Source organism: Phalacrocorax carbo, chromosome 9 (assembly GCF_963921805.1).
Source record: "Phalacrocorax carbo chromosome 9, bPhaCar2.1, whole genome shotgun sequence".
NCBI lineage: Eukaryota > Metazoa > Chordata > Aves > Suliformes > Phalacrocoracidae > Phalacrocorax > Phalacrocorax carbo.
In genome coordinates, this window is record NC_087521.1 from 35,884,507 (window position 1) to 35,909,059 (window position 24,553).

General features: G+C 55.3%; 1 protein-coding gene across 8 annotated transcripts in view; it reads left to right on the forward strand.

The window, feature by feature from the left end:
* The first annotated feature begins 23,051 nt into the window (after positions 1-23,051).
* The window catches only part of TRIM9 (tripartite motif containing 9), a 70,742-nt gene continuing 69,240 nt past the window's right edge, over positions 23,052-24,553 (forward strand). For all 8 annotated transcript variants that reach the window (XR_010374533.1, XM_064461145.1, XM_064461147.1 and 5 more), the window contains exon 1: positions 23,052-23,937. Coding sequence is in view for 7 of the 8 variants with exons in the window: in XM_064461145.1 (XP_064317215.1) it covers positions 23,122-23,937 (816 nt within the window). In the remaining variant the exon portion in view is untranslated. The remainder of the gene's footprint in view (positions 23,938-24,553) is intronic.

A 24,553-nucleotide genomic window follows, 5' to 3' on the forward strand; every position in this document is an offset into this window, starting at 1 on the left:
CCAAACTTGAGAATAATTCACTAACTTGAGCAAAATAATATCTTAACCTCCCTCCTTAGAAACCCTGTTTCTTCTCCAGTGAATGCAAAGCAACATCCCAGCAAGTAAAGCGCCCGCCCAGACGCCGGTAGCACGCAGGGACCATGGCCACAGCGACGCGGGGTGATGAGGGCTGTCTGACATCAACCCACCGGCGATCTGCGGGAAACAGCCCTGCAGGAGAAAAGGCAGGAGGCTCGGAAGGAGCTAAAAAGGGATTTGCATGCTCGTCTATTTTAGCAGTGCTTTAGTCAGAGCAACACGTCTTTCCTGGATATTTTTATCTGTTGCAGTTTGGGAGCGCATCTTCGGGTATCCGGCTGGCTTTACGCAGCGGCCAGCCTCCCACCGCAGAGCCTGCCCATACAGACCTCGGCTCGCCGACATGCTGACGTCCCCACCGCCCGGCAGCCCCTCCGTGTCCCCTGGCTGCCCCATGCCCTGCGGTCCCCTGTCCCCTCGTGCTGTGAGTGGGATGTGGGGAGCTTGGCAAGAGTTTGGGGGGGAAACAGGAGTGTTGCACACCCTCGCTGCCACATGTCAGAGGAAGACAGCACCTTTTTGGTGCCTGAAACCTTTGGAAGTTTTATCATTTCCCTCTGCAATGACCATTTTGGAGGGGAGCTTGGCAGGAGCTGTCCTCCGTATCAATCAAGACGGCTCCCTGAGAGCCTCCTTTCACTTATAAACCCTCAGGCATATTGACCAGGCTCTGAAGGGCCACCTGTGAATTCTGCCTGGCTCTAGCTTTCCCTGCTGCCCTTTCAGAGCATTTCTGGAGACGGCACCTTCTGCTGGGTACCTTTCCTTGCCAGTAGTCTATTGCCATATACTTTTAAAGGCATTTTGGGGAATCATAGAATCATAGAACGGTTTGGCTTGGGAGGGACCTTCAGAGGCCATCTAGTCCAACCCCCTGCCATGAGCAGGGACATCTTCAACTCGATCAGGTTGCTCAGAGCCCCGTCCTGCCGGGCCTTGGATGTTTCCAGGGATGGGGCATCTACTGGCCTCATTGGGCAACCTGGGCCAGGGTTTCACCACCCCCATCATGAAAAATGTATTCCTTATATCTAGCCTGAATCTACCCTCCTTTAGTTTAAAGCCCCCTTTTGTTGTGACCCCTTGTCCTGTCACAACAGGCCTTGCTAAAGAGGTTGCCCCCATCCTTCCTATAGTCCCCCTTTAAGCACTGGAAGGCCACAAGAAGGTCTCCTTGGAGCCTTCTCCTCTCCAGGCTGAACAACCCCAACTCTCTCAGCATGTCCTCGTAGCAGAGGTGCTCCTGCCCTCGGATCATTTTTGTGGCCTCCTCTGGACCCGCTCCAACAAGTCCATGTCTGTCCTGTGCTGAGGACCCCAGCGCTGGACGCAGCACTGCAGGGGGGTCTCACCAGAGCATAGGAGAAGGGCAGGACCCCCTCCCTCGCCCTGCTGCCCACGCTGCTGGGGATGCAGCCCAGGGGACGGTTGGCCGCCTGGTCTGTGAGCGCACATTGCCGGCTCATGCCCAGCTTTTCATCCACCAGTATCCCGAAGTCCTTCTCTGCAGGGCTGCTCTCCATCCCTTCAGCCCCCAGCCTGTACCGATACCAGGGGTTGCCCTGACCCCAGTGCAGGACCTTGCAAAGCGATCAGCCAAGCTACCCCGGAGGCTGCCTCAGGCCAGCAGCCTGGGGAAGTGCAAATGTGGATGGAAAGTGCGATGCATAGGAATTAATACCAGCACCACTGGGGCTCTCTGCCATATTTCTTCACTTACACATCAAAGCTACCTATGGATGCTTGAAATTTTCCCATGAAAAGTAATTTCTCCCATAAATATAATGAGTCAGTGCTGCTTGGGAACTGTTGTGTGGAAGAGTTTTCTTACTGCTAGAGTCATCCTCTTTCTAAGAGGCAAATGTCTTATTTATTCCTTACTTGGATAAAGATTTTTCTTTAGAAAAAATTATTTCCTGCTACTGCTCTGTGAGTCAGGACACCTGGTACAGACGCTGTAAGGTGTCATGCTACAGCTGGTTATTTATGTAAGGGTAAATAATTACAGCCATTAATTGGGAATTAATGAATTATATGCAATCCTCAAGCAGCTTTCTTGCTCCACAGAGGCAGACCCACAGCTGCCATGAGCACCAGGAGGGAAGGTCTTCACCAGGACTGCTCAGAGCTAAAGAACCACTCTAAAAATTGAATTTTAATGGCCTGTTTTGAAAGCCAGCATAAGGGTGCTTGGAGCCATTTGATGCAGAGCTTGGCTTCCCACAGAGCCTCACCAGACCCTGGAAAATATTTTCAAAATACAGACTACATGAGGGCAACTTGAAAAGCCTCCCTAGCCTTTTTCAAAACCGTAAATTCTCTACATGAAGCACCAGGTGGGGGTGACACAGGGCATCCTCCAGCCAAATGGCCCAGCCTGGTCACCCGCTGCGGGCTTTGGTGCCCCGACAGCACCTTGTCCCCGCCGAAGGGCTGGTATGGATCCCTCCGCCGGGCAGCTATGGCACTTGCTGTTTGCGGGGCTGCTGGCATCCCTCAGACAAGCCCGACCGTGTGATGGGCACCCCGGGAGGCGGCGGCAGGCAAGGGCAGCAGGATTGTGTCTGCATCGCCAAGATGCGGTATTCATTGATCCGGCTCTTGAGAACACTCTTTGGGGATGCTTTGAGTTTTAAGGCTTTTCGGATGCATCTGCAGTAGCTCCTCTCTTTGCTGTCATGGGATGTAACAAATCTTTTCCATTTTTGCTCTGTTATAACTGTTTAGATAAGCAGTGAGACTCCCCTTAGCTTACATGATTTTTTTGCCACAGCCGGGTGGTATTTGCAGTTTGGGGACATCTGCCAGAAATGATTCATTCCTTTCCCTCCTCTCTCCACTGATATTTTCCTCCTAGCCATAACAATATGCATTTTCCCTGTTAATGTTCCTCACGCTTCTGTGTTTGTACTGTTTCATGCCCCGGGAGGGGGCTGGTAAAGGCAGAGGTGGGTTCCCCCTCGCAGAAAGGTGAGACCCACAGCGTGGCACAGGGACATCCCTGCCCCCTCTCCTGGAGGTGACACAGCCAGCATTCCAAGGGTCGCAAAGCCAGCCTGGCATTGCCTGTGGGGCTGAACAGCCAGGTTGGATGGTCCTGAGCCAGCCCGGGACCGACACACACCTCTTCCATCAGTACCACTTGGAGATATTTGAATCCCTTCGGATCAGCTTGGGAAACCACAGCCAAGGCTCCCCGGCGTGCCCATCACCCCGTGTTGGTGTGAAGGTTCAGCAAAGCAGCTGCTAAACAGCTATAAATAGGGAGCTTGGGGAGCCTGTTTCCAACTGCAAATGGCAGAGCTGCGGAGATGGCTTTGCTCCGCTTGGACGGTGCTAAATTTTCCTGAGCTCAATAGCAGAGAAGACAATGAAGATCTCAGAGGCTGGGATCCTATTCTCTGACTGCCTTCGCCTCAGTAATTTTGTCTGCCCACCTCCTGCTCCTCCTCCGGCAAACCTCCACCCCCAGGCACAGATGTAGCTGCAGCATCCGCCAAAGAGGATTACAAGAGAAAGGGAGCTGGGAAGACACTTCTCCTGCCTTCACTGCGCATCCCTCCCGGACCTCATCATGCAACGTGGGCTGCTCTGATGGAAGCTGTTTGCACTGAGCCTTGCAGCACAGCGCTGCCCAACGCCCCGCAGGACCTTTCTGCTCCATTCTATTCCTTCCCTCACCACATCCCACCCAAGCCCTCAGCCTCCACAGGGTCTTCAAGAAAACATCTCAATTCAGATCCAAGTCCCTGAACCACCACAGGAGGTCGCTTGGAGAAGGGTCGCTTGGAGAAGGGTCGCTCTGTGCTCAACCCTATTATTTTCCCCAACATGTTCACTGTTGAGCACCACTGGAGAAGCTCCCAGCCCAGGGTCCAGCACATGTGGACACTCTTATGTTCTCAAACATACACACCTTTCATTCAAGAGCATCCTTTCATGAAAGCTGTTCCCTTGTGCGGTCTCAGCATAAGCAGATGCTTCTCATTTTTGATGTCTGTTGCAGATGGGATCATTTGATCTTCAGATTTCTCAGTGAAGTCAAGTCATAGCCTGCAATTTCCTTTCAGATGCGTTGAGTTCCTGCATAATTTTCAATTCACTCTTCTTTTGTGGGTGATGAATAGAGAAGGGTGCTCTCCATCAAAGACAGTTTATTAAAATGCAAATAAACTTCAGACTGAAGGTCCGTTTGAGCACTGAGAATCACATACATCAATAGAGAATATTAAATTTGGTCTCAAGAAGAACTGAGGAGCAGAATTTTTTTCTGGGGGGAGCCAACATCATTCCCCATCACAAACACTTCCCACCTCCTCCCACTGAGAGACCTTCATCGGTGGCTTATGGCATCACCCCAAACTCCAGGCAGCCAGAGCTGACACTTCCCGTGCCAGGTCTCTCATCTATCTCTTTGGAAAAGTTCAGCCAGACCAGGCCAGCCACTTTTGAGGAAGAACTAAGAACTAAATTGTTAAGTAAAATACCAGCAGTAAAAACTGTCAGTGAAAGTAAAATGTTGCAAAGTTCACAAGGACCTTTTCTTGAATGTCCCGGGAGATTTGGGAGCCCCCACCTCTGCCTGCGGGCTCTGTGCTGAGGAGAACTCGAGTCTGGGCTGGGCTTCTCATCACACCTGACCACATCTAAACCACCACTGGTTTGACGGGCTGAGTGGGGACCTGTGAAGCCCAGTGGGGAGACTCCAAAATACCCCAGACTTCACACGGTGTTTGGCTACAAAACATTTCCAAGGGCTGCAGGGGAGGGCGGCCAAGTCCATGGAAGAGGACTCTCTGGAGACTTGCTAAATTTGTAGCAATGGCACCTGCTTGTGCTGAGCATGGATGATGTCTGGGATGGTCTCCTGGAAGAGACGGTCTCCCTGCACACCTCGAGTCTACCCGGTGCTCCCCGCCTGCCAAGTCCCATGGAGCCTGGGGCTGCTCCTTGGCAGGATGCTCTTGCTGGAGCGGGGTTTTTCCCCTCTCTCCCCTGATCTCAGCAGTCTTCCTCTGAAGACACCATGGAGCACCCACCCCAGGTGGATCGTAGTTGCCGAGCCCGGTCCCTGCTGCTGTAGTTCAGCTTTGTGGCAAAGCACAGGCAACTGACATGCCCTGGGGAGTCCCAGACCCCCGAGGTGTCACCCAGTGCCACCCAAACACAATCCCTCTCCGTGGACTTAGGCAGAGAAGACCCACCATTTCGTTGTCACACAGGCAAGGCAGCACTCAACACCCACAGCCATGGGGATTCAAACACTGAAGGAGCTCGTGGACGCTCCGGATTCAGGAACACAGGACAGGAAGGGTGGGCGCATCCCCTCCCCGCCCCTGGCTAAAGCTGCCCAGCAGTTTTGGTACCCAACAGGCTGAGCAGGGAGCAGGAATGGCCATGGATTGCCTTCTGGGAGAGATGGAAGGAGCTGCTGGTGACGATGAGGAAGGAGGGAGGGAGGGAGGAAGGCATCGCAGAGCTCAGAGAGGAGCAGTCTGCAGAGTCACAGCTCTCCTCCTCTGTCCAACTGCAGCAGTGTCTCTGAGTGAGGCTACATCACACCGGGGACCACTGGCACCGCTCTCGGAGCAGCACCCATCTCCCACCCCTCCAGCGGGGTGCAACAGGAAGCTGGAGGCAGGATTTCCATCTCTGTGACCTTAAAGTATCCCTCAAAACACTGCCCAGGGCTTCCCTGGGGGGTGGTTTGGACTCGGTGGGGAGCTGAGAGTGGAGCGAGGGAGAAGGAGGGACAGGAGCTGGTGCTGGGTGTGCGGCAGCCATGGGTGCTGAGGCTCGCTGGGGAGGCAGCCGAGGGGAAGAACAGCGTACGGGGCAGGACCAAACCCTATTAACCAGCTCTATTTTTAAACCCCAAATGGAGAGCTGTAAAGTGGAATCACTGTGCACAACCCCGGTTCCTGTCGCTCCTCCGGGCACCGGCGAGGCAGGAGTGAGTGCAGAGGGGCCATCCCAGGCAGCTGCTGCCCAAAATAGATCCCTCAAAGCCTTCCAGCACCTGGTCCTGGAGGAGCCACGGGCAGAGGGAGGAGGGAGCGAGTCCCAGGTGGGTGAGCTCTGCTTTTTGCAGGGGATCCAGCAAGGTCCCTGCTGGCAGGAGACATCCCCAGATATGCCAGTCCCAAAGGAGCTGTGTCACTTGTTGATTGATGTTTCTGTGGCCATTTGCAGCTGAGGAGGCCAAAGCCGTGACCAGAATCTATCCAGGTTGCCATGGCAGCAGGGAAAAAAAAACTTTAAAAAGAGGGAAAAAAGCAAGTAAGAGGTATGGGAGAAGGGATTTCCAAAAAAATAAAAAGCCAACAGCATCTCAGTGCCAGCACAGACCTGGTAGAAGCTCCCGGGTCCCCTGGGTCATGCTGGGTCACCCCGGGTACCTGAAAGCTGGGCAGCCGCCGGCTGCAGCTCTGGTTCCGTGCCACCTGGCAGTATGGTTAGGTGACAGCAGCAGCACCCAGTGCCACAAAGTCACCCATCAGCACCCTGGGCACGCAGAGGAAAGGGGATGGGTCATGGATGGATGCAGAGCAGTCATGGGAGGAGGAGGAGGAAGCCAGGAGCAGCGTTACCAGTACATCACTCTCCTTGCAAGGGGAAAAAGGCCCCTCAGAACCTTACAGGACACTGGCGTCAGGCAGAGGTGCTGCCACGGCCCATACGCTCACCGCAGTTCACAGAATCCCAGAATCCCAGGTGGGAAGGGACCTCAGGGATCATCTAGTCCAACCTTTCTAGGAAGAGCACAGTCTAGACAAGATGGCCCAGCACCCTGTCCAGCTGAATCTCAAAAGTGTCCAACGTGGCCGAGTCAACCCCTTCCCTGGGGAGATTATTCCAACGGTGACTGTTCTGACTGTGAAAAATTTCCCTCTCGTGTCCAATCAGAATCTCCCCAAGAGCAACTTGTGTCCATCCCCCTTGCCCTCTCCATGGGACTCTGTGTAAAAAGGGAGTCTCCACCTTCTTTGTAGCTGCCCCTTAAGTACTGGTACATGGTGATGAGATCCCCTCTGAGCCTCCTTTTCTCAAGGCTGAACAAACCCAGCTCTCCCAGCCTACCCTCATATGGCAGCCTCCCAGTCCTTGGATCATCCTGGTGGCCCTTCTCTGGACCCCTTCCAGCCTGTCCACATCCTTTTTGTACAGCGGGGACCAGAACTGGACACAGCACTCCAGGTGTGGCCTGACAAGCGCTGAGTGGAGCGGGATGATGACTTCTTTCCCTCTGCTGGCGATGCCCTTTTTGATGCAGCCCAGCACCGTGTTGGCCTTCTTGGCCGTAGCAGCCACTGTTCCCTCTCTTACTTATGAAAATGCTTCAGTGTTTCCTTGTCCTGTCCCGATTGCTTGTGCCTCATGCTGGAGCCCCCGGGGCCAGGCAGCCGGCACTCGCCACAGGCTCCAGGGTGTCCAGCGGTTACAAGAGCCCATCAAAGTGGATTTGTTCCTCACCTGGGCTTTTCCGAGGCCCAGGACGAAACTGACTCATTTTAATTCCCTCACTTTACTCTTGTAGGCTGATTTTTTCCAGTCCTGTTCCCCACGCCCCTCTGCTCCCAACTGCTCTGCATTAAAGTGCAAACACAAGTCCCCAAACCTTTCATTTTGCTGGCATTTTAGCAGCTCTTTCAAATTGTATTGCTGTGGCAGGTGGGTGGCTGAAGCCTCTATACAAATGACACCCTTTTTGCTTTCCTGGAAAGAGTCTTCAGTGTTTCTCTTCTAAAAATCAAACCCAAATGCAAGGAGGAAGCATGAGTTACAGGCAAGAGCCTTCAGGGCTGAGAAGTTTCCAGCAGGTCCTGGCCCTCTAAAGTTCAGCCATGCCAGGAACAGGGCCGTGGCTGGTCAGTGCTCTCCTTTCAGCCAGGAGACAGTCATACCCGGCTGCTTTTGAACCCATGGGTATACATGTATCTTCTTGGCTGTTTGTGAGCCTAAAGTCACTGTGGAGCAGACACAGAGCACAGAAGTCCTGGTGTCCACCCCTTCCTCTTTCTGTGGTCCAGATGCCTCCTTTCCTGCAAGATCCTTTAGGAAGGTCAGGATGGAGGGCTGCCTCTTAGCTCCAGCACGGCAAAGGCAGCCTGAGCCCCACATCTGCAGCAGCTCAGGATTTCCCCCAGCACATCCATGACCATCATCTCCAAATACCCGGTCTGCAATGTCTCTGTGCCTGCCCAGGCAGCCCACACGCTGGGTGGATGGCAGAGCTGGGTGGGAACATGCCAGAGAAGTGTCCCTGTAGGAATCTTCAGCTCTGCACATGGTGGCCTTGGTCCTGCCCCTGGGAACAGGACAGGCATGTTGTAAGGGCTTCTAAACTGTGTCCCACCCAGCCGTGTGCATTGCATCCACCCCAGTGCCATATGACCATGAAAAATAAACAGGAAAAAAAGGGGAGAGAGGCTTTTGCTTGGGGAGGGGTTGGTCCCTACCTTGGGGTCTTGCAGGTGACCCCCTTGCCAGCTCTTGGCTACAATCACAAGGCCTTAAGGTATGAACAATGCCCCAGGCAAGGTGTTTACACGTCTCTTCTTTCATAAAACCCTGCTACATTGCCAGGACAGCAAAGATCTGGCAGGAGAGAATCACAGAATAATTCAGGTTGGAAAAGACCCCTAAGATCATCAAGTCCAACCTCAAATCCAGCGCCCCCAGGCCTCCTAAACCATGTCCCCACGCACCAGGTCTACACGGTTTTTGAACCCCCCCAGGGGTGGTGACTCCCCCACCTCTCTGGGCAGCCTGTGCCAGGGCCTGACCACTCCCTCAGTAAAGACATTTTTCCTAACATCCAACCTAACCCTCCCCTGACGCAGCTTGAGGCCGTTTCCTCTCATCCTGTCACTGGTGACCTGGGAGCAGAGACCAGCCCCCCCCTCACTCCAGCCCCTCTCAGGCAGCTGCAGAGAGCGAGAAGGGCTCCCCTCAGCCTCCCCTTCTCCAGGCTAAACCCCCCCAGCCCCCTCAGCCGCCCCCCAGCACACTTGTGCTCCAGACCCTGCCCCAGCCCTGCTGCCCTTCTCTGGACACGCTCCAGCCCCTCAAGGCCCTTCTTGTCCCGAGGGGCCCAAACCTGAGCCCAGCATTCGAGGTGGGGCCTCCCCAGGGCCGAGCACAGGGGCCCCATCCCTGCCCGGCTCCTGCTGGCCACACCAGGGCTGACACAAGCCCGGGGGCTGGTGGCCTTATTGGCCAGCTGAAGTGTTGGCCTGTCACACACAAAGTACAGTGAGGACAGTTTGGCTTCCAGTTAGATGGTGTATCAGATAACATCTCCCATGAGGTATTTTCTTTCCACATCCGCTCCTGCACAGATCAACTGTTCACCTACTCCAGCATCTACTTTCACCATGTCCGAAACAGATGGGATGCGCATCTTCTTCCAGCCATGAGGTGCTGGATGCTGTGGGGCTGGATCCCTAAATGCGCAGGGAACGTATGGGTGATTGGAAGTCACACCCCAAAAGAAAGATTTCTGACTTTTTTGAAGTTAACCTCAGTAGCAGAACAGCAGGAGGTAGCGATGGTGTGTAAGAGCAACAGCGTTGGATGCCCATGGACACATGGGCATCTTCTAGATGTTGCCCCCGGGGAGTGGCAGCCCAGCACCCTCCCCGAGCCCAGCTGCCAGCCGGGAGGAGATGCTGGGTTCAATCTGTGTCCTCCCACCGTGTTGCCCTTTTATTGAGATTTAAAACGTGACTTTGCCAGCCAGAGGTGTGTCTTCATGAGGAGCGGGCTGTCAGGGCTGGGAACATGCCTGGTTTGCTTCCCTCACATCTCTGCTTCCACCACCTCCTTGATTCATCCGAGTGTGTCACTGCATGGCAACAGGCTTGTGGGAACACCCACGCCACGTTATCCGTGGCAGGAGGAGAGGGAGACTTGCTGAGGAGCTGGAAGCAGCGATTCCTCTGTGGAGGGTGAGCATGGGATCAACGCCACCGATCCCACACAGGGCTGGAGCTCAACCACCGCTACAGCACCACCCCAGCCTGAAGGGGCAGCTGTGGGAGGAGTGAAGGGTCTACCCGCTGCTGTCCTTCCCACAGCCTTCAGTTTAGGACCTGTTGGCTCAGCGAGCAAGCCCATATGGCTGCTGAAAAGGCAATGTCTGTGAGAGGAACACAGGTCTCCCAAGCCTCTCCAAGCCTCCCCTGAAGACAGCCAGTCTTCCTGAACAAGCTCTCCTGCCTGCCCCATTTGCATGGGAGACGTGCAGGGGGTCAGGCACAGCACCAGGATAGCAGCAATGCCAGGGTAGGTGCTGTTGCACCACCGTAAGATGGGGTGTTTGATCCCACCATTGCCTCTGCCACAGCCCGGCCACCACCGTGGCTTCAGGTCAGGTCAGCTTCTGTCTGCCAGGATTTGGCATCCAGCTGGCAGGACTCAGGATCTGAGGCCGGACAGCCCTGGGGGGAGTGCTGCCTCTCACAGCACTGGCCCAGGGGACCCTGCCTCTTCACCCTTGTCTTCCTTCTTGTGAGAACCCACCCCTCATGTCGGCTGCCCTGGAAGGGAAAACGCACAGCGGCATGAGCATCAGCAAACCCAGGGTGAGACATGGTGGCACCTTCTGCTGACCCCGGTGGAGACAGCCCCAGCCTCTTGTGAAGTCTCTGAAGCCGGGTGAGTGTCCTGGAGTCATGGGCTTCCTCTGAAGGCCACTTAGAGCAACAGAAAAACTCAGCACGTGGGTATCAGCCTGTCTGTCTCATCCCCCCTAACATTAGATGTCCACCATGATATCTACACCTGAGCAAGTCTCCCCCGGCTCCCTTTCCAACCCCCTGCCTTATTTCAGATGTCTGATTTAGGAAGAGATGAATCAAGTCCTTGGATGGAGGCAGCAGATGGGATACCTCTTCCTGTGGGCTACAAGCTGGTGAGATATCTGCACGTCTGGGAGTGAGCAGCTAAAATGCACCTTGAATGCTGTCGTGGTTTAACCCCAGCCGGCAACTCAGCACCACCCAGCCGCTGGCTCGCTCACTCCCCCATGGTGGGATGGGGGAGACAACTGGAAGGGTAAAAGTGAGAAGACATGTGGGTTGAGATAAAGGCAGTTTAACAGGGAAAGCAAAAGCTGTGCACACAAGCAAAGCAAGCCAAGGAATTCATTCCCTCCTTCCCACGGGCAGGGGGTGCTCAGCCATCCACAGGAAAGCAGGGCTCCACCACACCTAACGGTGACTGGGAAAGGCAAACACCATCGCTCCCAACATCCCCCCCTTCCCTCTTCTTCCCCCAGCTCTATACGCTGAGCATGACGCCATATGGTGTGGGACATCCCTGGGGTCAGCTGGGGTCACTGTCCCGGCCGTGTCCCCTCCCAACCCCTTGTGCACCCGGCGGAGCCCGGGAAGCAGAAAAAAGTCCGTGACTAGTGTAAGCACTGCTGAGCAACAACTGAAACATCTCCACATTATCAACACTGGCTTCAGCACAAACCCAAAGCACAGCCCCACACCGGCTACTGTGAAGACAATGAACTCTATCCTAGCTGAAACCAGGACACATGCCCACGGGGCCCTCCCTGCAGGGCCGGCTGTCCGAGTCCACGCGGCGTTGCCACCTGCACACGCAGATTTTGCCAAGCCCTGGGTAGTGGATTCTTTAGAGAGGATGGACAACGGCACGGATTTCATGAGTGCATTGTCCCCCTTCGCATATAACACATCATAGCAGATGTTAAACAGCTACGCTAAGCATCTAATTACCACATTAACAACACAAATACCAAAGAATACAGGGAAGCAGACTGACTACCAAAGCTATGCAAAACGTCTAACCTGGAGACAACTTTCCCATGTAGTTACTGTGATGTTAAACACTGTTACATAATGATTACAGATTTCAGGTCAGACACTCCATACGTCATGGAAGCATGGTGTGTTTTGACATTTATGGGAATACTTTTTATTTTTAGTTAGTTTGGTTACCATGGCAGCAAGAAGAAATCTGCAGTAGACTCAGCTATACATTAGATTTTGGCCTCCCACTTGATACATCCAAAAACTTTTCAACTGCTTTCCCCAAAATTGTCAGCCCTAAGCCGCGATGGGAGGAACGAGGCTTGAAAAGAAAACAGCCCGCTCACTGCTCTTTAACAGGGAAGCTATTTCTGAAGCCCCTCTCCAATGCCTGGCTGAATGAAGGCGCTCATTAGCATATCAAGTTTTACTTATTTAGATATTTCAGTGAAGCAGACTGTACTGCAGAGGTTAGTAGAGGTTGAACGGGTTTAAATCATGATGAATGAGCCACATTCTGCTCAAAGCAAGCAGGAATTGTCTGAAAACAGGAATATCTTGCAAATACCTCAGGTCCTGTTCCTGAGCTGCACCCCAGGCGCCGTGGGAGCCGTGGCCAGAGCTGCCGGAGTTTGCTGGCAGGGATGTGACCCTGCTGCACCATGAAAGGGTGGCTTCTATAGTTCTCCTAATTGGGAAGCAAGAAGCAAAATGCCTTCGCTGCCCTCCTGAGCCTCTCAGCCATTAGCACACGGAGAAATGATGGAGGGGTGGCTGTGATAAATAACTGCCCATCAGCACTGCATTTCTCCCACGCTCTGCTTGATGAAATACCTCCAGGCACTGTAAGCTCTCCATGCTGCGGCACCCGCCGAGCTGCAGCTGGGGTTGGCTTCTAGCAACTGCGATTTAACTCCTGGAAAGCCTCCAGAGCACTGCAGAGGCAAAGGAAGGACCCTGGGTTGCGTCTGCATGAGTTAGGACCAGCACACTTAACCCATTCCTCTGGTAGAATCATAGAATAGAATCATAGAATCATTAAGGCTGGCAAAGACCTCTAACATCACCAAGTCCAACCCAACACCCCCAGGCCTCCTAAACCATGTCCCCGAGTGCCACGTCTACACAATTTTTTGAACACCCCCAGGGATGGTGACTCCCCCACCTCTCTGGGCAGCCTGTGCCAGGGCCTGACCACAAGCCTGGGGGCTGGTGGCCTCCTTGGCCACCCGGGCACTGCTGGCTCATGCCCAGCCGGCTGTCAGCCAGCACCCCCAGGGCCTTCTCCGCCGGGCACTTCCCAGCCCCTCTGCCCCAGGCCTGGAGCGTTGCCTGGGGTTGGTGTGACCCAAGGGCAGGACCCGGCACTTGGCCTTGTTAAGCCTCACATATTTGACCTTGGCCCATCGATCCAGCCTGTCCAGGTCCCTCTGCAGAGCCTTCCTACCCTCGAGCAGAGCGACACTCCTGCCCAACTTGGTGTCATCTGCAATCTGTAGGGGACAGCTGCTTTATGGCGGTGGGAGGTGATGCAGAAATGAAGGGGTGTAAAGCACCCGATCAGCCACTGCAGAGGGATGGTGCTGGGACAGACCTGGCCCTTCCATCGGCATCCCCAGAGATGGGAGTTTCAGGTTGGGGTGTTGCTGAGGATCACCTCCCAGGTGAGAAGGAAGAATGAAACTTAGTGGGAAGGCGGTCTGGTGTGTGTGTGCACTGAATCTCTACTGGGGGAGAAAACGATCCCATCAGCCTTCTAGTTATTTTCCAATGAAACGTGAAATTCATTGCAGATGTCCCAGAATCTATCACTGCTTGACAGCTCAGGAAATCCAGGGTTGCCCTGAGCCTCCTCTGCCTCAGCCAGCGCAGACCGATGCACTCGGGGTTCGGGTCACACGTGACAGGCACCTGCCAGATCCCCACGAGAGAACCGGGGAAGCGACCGGCAAATGAGCAATAGCTGGCAGGGCCTCAGGGATGAGAGAGCAAGGCCTTTGCATGCTGACTGACCTGAGCTGATGGTCCGGAGGCACAGAAACCTCTCCGGTGCCTAGCCGGGACCCGGGTGAGATGCAAAGTGCTGGTGGAGTGGAGCAGCCCCATGCAGGCTCCCACCCGTCCACTTGAGCTGGCTCCCATGTGCCTCCCCCCGCCAGTACTTTGCTGTGTGTTTTCAGAGAGGGGTGGTTTTATTTCCTTGTTACCCAGATGCTGGTTTGGCTCTGGACCACACGGGCTGGCCTGGCTCCCAGGGCCGCTCAGCCTGGCTGGCTGCACACGGCCACCCACATTTTGGGAGGATCCATGCCCTCCAAGCCCAGGGCTCTGCTTTTGAAGCACCAGCACTGCTGAGTCCTGGTGCTTTCATAGCCTCCCACGGGCAGGCAATGCCAGGCAGGTCCTGGCTACGGTGGTTATGGCCTTTTTGGCAAGACCTTTGTGCTCTCCCCCTGCTCCTGCCCTTGCAGCTCCTGTGGGAAGTGCATGGCCATGGGCTCCTCCTTCCCTCAGCATCTCTCTTGTGATGCCCTCAAATCCCCCTGGATTCCCACTAGCTTATCTATGGTGACATCTATGTCACCAAGTGTACCCAAGTGCCTGGCTGCCACCTTCTGGGTTGCAACGAAGGACAAAGAAGAGACTGGAGACAAGGTTTATATTTATGGAACATCCCCCAAAAGCAGATTCCTGGGCCAAATCCCCTGCTAACAGTTTCTCCTCCCTTTTCCTGGCGGTGTCTCGCCCGCTGTGCCGGTGTCGGATGGGGCGAGCTGAACACGCACCTCCATCGCTCAGATTGCTGCTGGAGAAACCAAACGCAGACCTGTTCCACACAGCCAAAAAACATATGGATTGGCACGAACCCCACGCTAGGGTCTGCATATCTTAAGGTTCCCTATGGCAGAGCCCTACTGTGGCCAAAGAAGTCTCGGATTTTTTGTGAAGCAAATAAATTTTGGTCGGAGAGAGTTTCCTTTTCAACACTGAAGACGCAGGGAATATTACACCTTCAGCACATCTTCTGAACCACTAAGTTTTCCCCAACTGAGCCTTGAGTAGCAGAGAAAGGAGGAAGACAACAAGCCCAGCCTGTGGGAGGAAGGACAGATTTCTCTGGTGGGATGAGTCTAATATTGCTGTTCTCCAAAATGAGTCACAGGTCGGAAAAGTGGGGCATTAATCTCAGAGGAGATGAGTAAGCGGGCAGCATGTGAAGGCAGTGGTCAAAGGAGCATCACAATTTATACTTGCAGCTTAGATCTTCCCATGTATTAGCAACAGCTTCTGCTGTCTCTTGATTAAAATCAGAAATTTTCCGCTAGCTCCCCAGAGAAAAAAAAAAAAAATTAAAAATAAATGATGTCACTTTTAAAAGTAATCAGCAAATTTAGATTTGCAGATTTTTTCAGTACATCTCACTCTGAGGCACCATCGAAACATTTAGCTTCTCTTTCACAGACCTCCTGCAGCAGCCAGATGTCCCCAGGTCCTGGCGTATCGCCAGGCTGGGAGTTACTTGATGGAGCAATTTTGCCGTCTTATTCCCAGAAGCTGTTTCCGGGAGGTGACAGAGAAGCAGTGCCACCCCGGGGCTCAGCCACCCGCTGATGCCCACGGTCACCGCCAGCGTCACTGATGGAAAGTCCTCGGGGAGGAGCAGCGGTTCTTCAACATCTGGGTTTTTATCCTTGTGCTGTGCTACTGTTTAAGTGCTTAAGTTTTAATAAGGAAAGCATGTGCTCAGCGATTATAAGTAAAGACTGTTAAAGGAAAAAAATCATTAAATATTTAAAACAGTTACACTGTTAATGTTCTCATTAGTGTTTCTGAGGACCCGGCCTCCCCGCCGCAGAGACTCAGCTGCCCAGAGCAAACCCCTGTCACACAGCGGCCTCAGCCATCTCCACAGGTTCTTCAGGGGGGTTTAAGCAGTTACGAACCAGGGGTTTATTTCCCACCTGCTCTGTGTGGGTGGCAATGAGTAACTTTCTCAGTGTATTGGGTGTGTAAGTCCAGAGACGTTGCCCGTCAGCCAAAGAAGCCCTGAGCGCCATCGTTTGGGGAGCAAGGGCGAGAGGGAAGCAGTGAGCGGCTGACTCCGACTGTGATTCAAGTAGCTCCTGACTCAGAGCCCGCTGAGGTGGGTGGGAAGTCTGCTCCCAACGCCGGTTCAGCTTCAAGCTCAAAAATGGGCAAATCTCCTGTGACTTGATGAGTGCTGCTGTCTGAAACAGGCGTTACGCTTCGGTGATTCGATGGCACTCATGCCATCACCTAGGTAGGGAGGACTTCCCGGTTGCCGCTTCCCAGCAGCTTTGCCTGTCTTCTGCACAACAGGAAGGATTCTGACTTCTGGTGTTTTATCGTTGGGAACTCCTTGAGCTTCTGAAATCCATCTAGCCCCAGGAAACCTCATCACTTTCGCAGGAAACTGCTGTTTGCTCCCAGATGTGAGGCACCAATACTGGCAACAGACTGCAGCAGGCTCTGAGCGATGGAAAGCAGCCTGGCCTGGGCAAGGGGAGGTTGGTTCTGAGAACAGGGCATCCAAACATTCAAAAACTGGAAGATTTGGCTACAGGCACAAAGTATTTCTTGGCTCCCTCATGTTCAGGCAAGGTGGTGACAGTGAGATAAAATGGGCAAAGATGCCACCTGGGTTCAATGAAAGTCAATTGTCCTCAATGATTTGGCACCTTTGCTTGAAAAGAAGTGACCTCAGAAACAAATGGGAGGTGCTTTCAGCTTTCTGAGCTTCTTCAGTGCACCTGAAATGGTGCTTGGAGCAAGCGATACAACCGGTAAGAAGCTCTGAAAACTGTGCTGGGAGGCAGTTCCTGATGGAGCCCTGGGAGTTTCAGACCGGGGATGCTGTAAGACATCTCACCTAGCATTTCTGCTGATGACCTTTGCACCAATGATGAGGGTGGCCTCAGCAACTGTGCTAACGACCCAAAGCCAGGAGGTGTCACCAGTACGGAGAAGAAGGAGGATATGTTTTTTGGAAACTCTGAATGACCCGGAGAAGCGGAATGAGAGCAGGGATACGGATGCCAAGGTCATGCATGCGTGTGGGGACTAATAAACAAGGATTTCTGCTGTCAGCCAAGAGCTCATCCATTCAAAATGACTGAGGAGAAGGAGGATCAGGGTGTATTGGATGATCGCAGGATGAATTACAAGCTGCCAACGTCTTAAAGTCATAAAAAGGCAACTCTAATCCTAGGCTGCATCTGCTGTTCCCAGTAGGCACATGGGAACACGAGTGTTCCTGTACAAAGGGCTGGAGAGGCCCCACGTAGCTTATAAGGTACCATGCATGGTACCTCCAGGCACAAGGGGAGAACACATTTGCAAAGCCTGAAAGAAGTAGTGGCAGATGATCTGCTCATAGTGGACACCCGCACCTCTCCAGCAGCATGGGGCACCTCTGGGAAGGCCACGTCCCAACCCCCTCCTCTCAGGAGGGGAGCCCTGAGCCCTTGTCCTCTCTCTTATTTATCTCTTCAAGGTGTTATGGGAGCATAATGAATAAAGGAGGCTACAGAGCTCTTTGTCTCAGCTCATTCCTCTCTTTTATTTATTAGCTCTAGCCCAGCTCAGGGCCTCATAAATCAACCCAAACTCACCCTGGCGGCTACCCATTACCTGCACACGCGCGCCTGTTACCGGCACACATTCGTCTGTCCAGTCTGCCTCTCCCCTTGAGATCCCACCCCGGAGCCGAGGACCCGGTGCGGTGCAGGGGAGTGAAGGTGGGAGCCAGACAGTCTATCACCTTCCCAAGACCCTGCTGGCAACCCAGCTGCGAGGAGATCCGGGCAGGCTCCCTCTCTGCCCCGCTGGATGGAGATCGATCGGCATCGCAGGGATGATGCTGGCAGATTAATTAGCGACAGACAGCCTTCAGCTTCATGTCCCACTGCTCCTCGCAACAATCTAAGATGTGAATGCTATTGATTTCCCGAGTCCCACCTTCCTTCTACCCTGTAATCCTTTCGCTAGTGGGGATCTCAGCAGAAAAAAATTGTGGTGGACGTGTGTTTGCACATACACATGCATAAATATAAAGCAGTGGAGGTTTAAGAAGCCACTGTAGCCTAAAGCAAGTGAACTTCAGGTTGTTTGTCATCAAGATAATGTTAACAAGAAGAAAATATTTAGTTATTAAAATGAAGGAAAGAGCTGCTGCCCCCCGAGCAGGATTCCCAGCCCTCTGTGCCTGCAGTGCCCTGCCACAGAGTGCTCCCCCTGCCCAGGAGCCCAGCATCCCCTGCAGAACCCGCTGGGGTGGGCTCAGGACCTGCTCCCAGCTGCCCACCTCCACCTTTGTGTCACCACCACTGACGGCCTCCTCCCACAGGGATTTCACGATACAAAATACTGCAGAATTTCCATGGAAAACACAGAGGTTCAGATGTTTTGTCTCACTTTGTGATGAAGATTTTCCCTTCAGCAAGATAACTCCAGAAGGTGACACTTGATTTTTCCCTCCAGCTCCCAGGTCTAGGCACATCCTTGCCATTACCCCAACCCTTACCTCCATCCTGCCAGGGGGAACTAGGGGCTCTCATGCTCTCCATCCCTTTTCCTCTCTTGACTCATGGTCCTTTGTGGCCCTTGTGACATCTGCCCATCTCCTCTGTCCTCATATTCTTATTTCTCAAGACAAGGAATGTCTCGGGGACACAGCTGATGGGCACCAGGAGCCAAGGGAGGTGGCTGGGACAGGGGGGATGCGGGAGCAGGTCCTGACACTGCGGGTCACCTCCGCCCCTTGTGTCACACCCCAATTACTGTGGTTTTCCTATCAGTATAACAGAACTGTAGTGGTGTTGCAATCTTTTTGAGGGGTGACACACCGTATATAAGTCAAACAGCACATCGCCCACCGCCCCATCTCGCTCCTGTCGATATCTCCAAGCTTGATCCTGATTTCTAATTTGCACTTCCAGCAGACAAAGCAAACACACCGGCAGGCTGGCGGGGTGCAGAGGGGAATGGCCAGGAGCAGGGAATTAATGTTCACGATAACAGTCCTTCTTGTTATTAGGAATCACCAAGGGGATGCGACAGCGCTTACACAGAGTCCCAACGACTTTAATTTACTTCAGCCCAGCGGTGCCTTCTGCATCCCCCAGAGCAGAGGCTGGTTGCAGCAGAAACGGAGAGGCACCATTCCCAGAGTGGGAGCCGGGGCCGCTACTAAAGCTGAGGCTCCTGGAGAGAGGCACATGAGAAAAGCAAGAGCCAGCCTGGAACGAGATGACTTCTTGATCCTTTAACTTGTAATCGCTGATCACGGCAACATTAGACAAATGAATGTTGAAGCTGGGTCAAGTAATTATTGCAGGTTCATAGCGGCACGCTGCACCGTTATCGGGGCAGTAGCAAGTCTGACAATTGTAAATAATATGCAGCCAGAGCACAGGGATGCTTGCCTCTTGCTGAGATGAAAGTGAAGGTATAAGCTGCTGCACCAAGAAGAAAACACCTAAATGTTTATGGCCAAGGGTTGCTTCCAAATGCGCTGGCTGCATTCCTCTTTGCAGGGCTTTTTCCTCTTTCTGCCTATTTACATGATCAGCATATCACTACGGCAGAAATGGCATCATATACCTGCCAGAGTGAAAAATGACCACGGGAAACAAGAGGCAGAGCAAACATGGAACAATGGTTTTACTTCAGCAAAAGGGCAGCTAGAGGAATGACAGCAGGGAAAAAAAATGACCGACTCTGAGCAGACACCAAAAGGGAGCAAACGAGGAACACTCAGTAGAGTTCAGAGGAAGCCACAGCGCCGGCGGTTGATACGGAGCCAGCAGGAGCCTGGAGAAGCAGAATAGAAGGTACAAAGCACCCCTGCCCTCACCCCTGCACAGAGCAGGAGAGAAACACACTAGGAAAGTCCTTTCCCCCTTATCACTTGTCCCTCCTTATCAGGCTGAGAAATGGCGGCGTCTTCCCCGTGCATCTCAGCTTGTGGGCTTCCGAATCCCTCCTGAATGCCAATATGGGAGCTTGAAGTTGTACCTGCTTGCTGGATCCCGGGAACTGCACGAACCCATGAGGGGGTGGAAAGAGCCTCTCAGTGCCTCTGCCTGAAGCTGTGCCTGCAAAGGACTGGGTCTTTCAAGGCAAAATTTGATAAATCCCGCTTGAATTTCTTCAGTACCTACCCCAGCTGTTGGCTAACGGGCAGGCATGCTGGGAGCAACGCTCTGCTCCGGAGGGATCCCGCTCCTCCGCTCCACTGCTATCTGTCCCTGTGCTCACCCACGCAACACCACAGCTCAGGCTCAGCGGTCCTGGGCTGCGGAGTCACCTGTGTCCCCGCAGAGGGACAAACTCAGTGGATTACAATAGGTCCCTGCCACCACGGCCACTCACACACTGTCCCTTCAGTCTGCCCAAGGCAGAGATGAACAGCATGGCTCAGAAACAGTGGCCAACAAGAATCAGGAATGTTTCTTGATTCTTGATTCCTGAATGATTCAGGAATGATCCAACCTGATACCAGCTTGTGTCAGCACTGGTGTGGCCAGCAGGAGCCGGGCAGGGATGGGGCCCCTGTGCTCGGCCCTGGGGAGGCCCCACCTCGAATGCTGGGCTCAGGGTTGGGCCCCTCGGGACAAGAAGGGCCTTGAGGGGCTGGAGCGTGTCCAGAGAAGGGCAGCGGGGCTGGGGCAGGGTCTGGAGCACAAGTGTGCTGGGGGGCGGCTGAGGGAGCTGGGGGGGTTTAGCCTGGAGAAGAGGGGGCTGAGGGGAGCCCTTCTCGCTCTCTGCAGCTGCCTGAGAGGGGCTGGAGTGAGGGGGGGGCTGGTCTCTGCCCCCAGGTCACCAGTGACAGGACAAGAGGAAACGGCCTCAAGCTGCGTCAGGGGAGGTTTAGGTTGGAGATTAGGATCAATGTCTTTCCTGAGGGAGTGGTCAGGCACTGGCACAGGCTGCCCAGAGAGGTGGGGGAGTCACCATCCCCAGGGGTGTTCAAAAACCATGTAGACGTGGCACTTGGGGCCATGGTTTAGGAGGCCTGGGGGTGTTGGGTTGGGGATTGGACTTGATGATCTCAGAGGCTTTTCTGACCTTAATGATGCTATAATTCTATGATCCTACTCTATGATTCTAAGAAACGGCTCCTCAACAGGCCTGGGGTGCCCCCCAGTCCTTCTGCCGTCATGGAAATGGGTACGCCCAAGAGTGGCAGCAAGTGCACTATGTGGCTTGACCTTTTCAGAAAATAACCTTGATTTCTGGGGTGGTGGGATCTGTACCAGCTCCCAGCACTCTGGGTGGGCATATAGAAGCAGATCACTGCCTCTCCTGGATGCTGTGAGACCACCCCCATCAGTGGGGACTGTCACACTCTTGTGTCAGGGCTCTGAGGGCACTTAACTGCCCTGACAAGCCTCACTGGGGGCTCTACCAGCCCTCTGCCCAAGGACCCGGAGCTCCAGCTAAGCTTAGGTCTCGGCCCTTGGCCCCAAGCTGGCCAAACCCTCAGTCACAGGGGCCTCTCAGCATCCAGCCCTCACCCTCTCACAGTGACTGGGGAGCTGCTGTGAACCTGCCTCAGTTTCCTCACCTTTGCCACCGATCCCCCCATGTCACCCCATGGCTTAGCTGTTGAGCATCAGGATCCCAAAGCCAGTTTCCCCGCACCCTGCATGCCTATGAACGGTGGCAAGGGCTCATCCTTTCCTTTGGCCCCACACACAGGATCAGAAGCCAACCTTCTTCAGCCCCTCACTGCCCCCACGGTGGCTTCGCAGAGACTCTGCAGCCCCTCCGAGCTCCGATTTTAAGCCCCAGGCTGGACCTGCTGCCCCCAAGCTCCCACACCGTGCTTCTCACATCGCAGCTTCTCTCCCAAGGGAGGTCCAAAGACACCATCACCGGAGGCACGAAGCAACCGCGCTACCAGCCAGCCCCAAACATGTGCACAGAGAGAGGGAAATGAGAGAGAATACAGAGACATTCCAAGTAATCTTATTTTTCCATTGGCTGAAAAGCAACCGCTATGCCGCACCGCACGTTGCCAGGATATTTTAAAGACCTTTGATGACCTTCAGAGTAAGCAGGGTTGACAAGCCAGCTCAGGAGACCCAGTGGGCCCCCTCCCCACTCCCCGGTGATGGAGGAACTGGTACGATGCCTGTGCATCTTACTGGTATGATTTGCTAGAAAGCCATAGATTATTGAAAGTGTTGCATTTATTAGATACGTGTGGCTATTCTAGTAATTTATTACTACAGCCTCATGACACAGTCCCTTGGATTTCTTGCCTCCAGCACTCCCAGCTCTGAAAGTCACCTTGTGCCAACAAGAGGGGGAACTGCAAGACCCCTCGTATCGCACACGTGCCCTGTCCTCTGCAAAACTTCCCCCCAAACACGCTTTTGATCTGCCTGGACTCGGGGCTCCTTTGGACCCCACCACCCCTCACAGCACTGCTGCTGCCATGCAGCCAGGGCCACAGGACCCCACAGGACCCCCCCACGGTGGGGCCTCAACCACCAGGTCCCATTAAAAACCAGAAATGAGAGAGGCTGCAAACCATCCTGCGACCATCGAGCTCCTGGGGCTCTTCTGCAAGGGGCCCAGGTTGCGGTCCCTTTGGGCTGAGCAGACCACCGTGGTACACCTGAGGGCTGGGACCCGGCTCTCGCTGTGGTGACCCAACAGATGACCCTGACAGGCCAGCAGCATGCAGCGGGTCACCGCTGGCCCTCCTGCTGCCGGCAGCGAGGCCCCTGGAGCCCCTCGCCGGCCTGGGGCCCCCGCAGTGTAGGGGTCCGAGGAAGGCCGCCATCTTGGGGGGCACCCCTGGGGCTTGGGGCAGGCTGCTGCGGGCACCACCGGCGGCCCGCGGGGAAGGCAAGAAGCCCGTGCGGGTAGGGACGCTCCCCCTGGGGCGCGGAGGGGAGTCGATGCGGGGGATCCGAGGCGGGGGGGGATCCAAGGCGGGGACAGCCCCGGGGACAGACCCCACATCCCGGCTCCCAACCCCGCAGCTCCGCACCGCAGCCCTGAAGAGAGACCCCCGCAGCGCCGCCGGTGGGCGGGCGGTGAGGGCGGACGGACAGGTGGAAGAGCCAATCGCAGCGCGCAGCCCGCCTCCCCGCCGGCGGTGGGCCAATGGCGGGGCGGGGCGGCCGGCGGGCGGCAGTCAGTCGGCGCTGAGGCGCGGTGCCGTGCGGGTGGCTCTTTTCCCTCAGCCGCGGCCGCTCGGCGCCGCCGCCCTCTCTCCCCTATGGAAGAGATGGAAGAGGAGCTAAAATGCCCGGTGTGCGGCTCCTTTTACCGGGAGCCCATCATCCTGCCCTGCTCGCACAACCTATGCCAGGCGTGCGCCCGCAACATCCTGGTGCAGACACCGGAGTCGGAGTCGCCGCAGAGCCGCCGCGCCTCGGGCTCGGCCGTCTCCGACTACGATTACCTGGACCTGGATAAGATGAGCCTGTACAGCGAGGCGGACAGCGGCTACGGTTCCTATGGCGGCTTCGCCAGCGCTCCCACCACCCCCTGTCAGAAGTCCCCCAACGGGGTCCGCGTCTTCCCGCCGGCCGCCCCGCCGCCCCCCGCCGCCCTGGCGCCGCCGCCGCCGCCGCGCAACGCCTGCCTCACCTGCCCGCAGTGCCACCGCAGCCTGGTGCTGGACGAGCGCGGGTTGCGGGGTTTCCCCCGCAACCGCTTGTTGGAAGGAGTCATCGACCGCTACCAGCAAGGCAGGGCGGCGGCGTTGCGGTGTCAGCTCTGCGAGAAGGCGCCCAAGGAGGCGGCCGTCATGTGCGAGCAGTGCGATGTCTTCTACTGCGATCCCTGCCGCCTGCGATGCCACCCGCCGCGGGGACCCCTGGCCAAGCATCGCCTGGTCCCGCCGGCCCAGGGTCGCGTCAGCCGCCGCCTCAGCCCCCGTAAGATCTCCACCTGCACCGACCACGAGCTGGAGAACCACAGCATGTACTGCGTGCAATGCAAGAGCCCCGTCTGCTACCAGTGCCTGGAGGAGGGCAAGCATTCCAGCCACGAAGTCAAGGCGCTAGGCGCCATGTGGAAGCTCCACAAGGTGAGCCCCGGCCCCGGGACGGCCACCACCATCAGCCCCGGCCAAGCCCTGCGGTTGGGAGGTGGCTGTGGAGGGCCGTCTGTCCAGCATGCCTTGCCCCACGACGCCCACCCTCCCGCAGCTGGCAGGGTGGGCGTACAGCCACCCACCTTCACCCACACCGGGGTTGCGATTTGCACCCTTGCTTGGGAGGAGAGCTGCCCCCTGGCACAGGGGGGCTGGCATCGGGCAGGTGATGCTCCCCGTGGGTCCCTGAATCGTGCCGGCATGCACACCGGGAGCAGGGCTGTAGGTGATGTTCTGGGGGTGGATCAGGGACGCCTGCGCTGCAGAGCTGGAAAAGCGACGAGAAGCGATGCTTTCGTGAGGAGAGAGGCGTGAAATCTGCCGCGGGGGAGGATGGGGAGGTGGCAGCGGGGTGCCGTGGGGTGCTGCTGCCTCCTCCTGCACACCAAGTCATGGGGAGGAGGAGGGATGGCAGCGGGCGAGCGGGCAGTGCAGTAGCAGAGCCTTTTGCTGAATACTGATCAGCTCCTCTTGAGCGCACTCACTCCCACACATGTCCTCACTGGAGGAGAGGGTCCCAGCGCTCGAGGCAGGGACGTGGCTGTTGTCA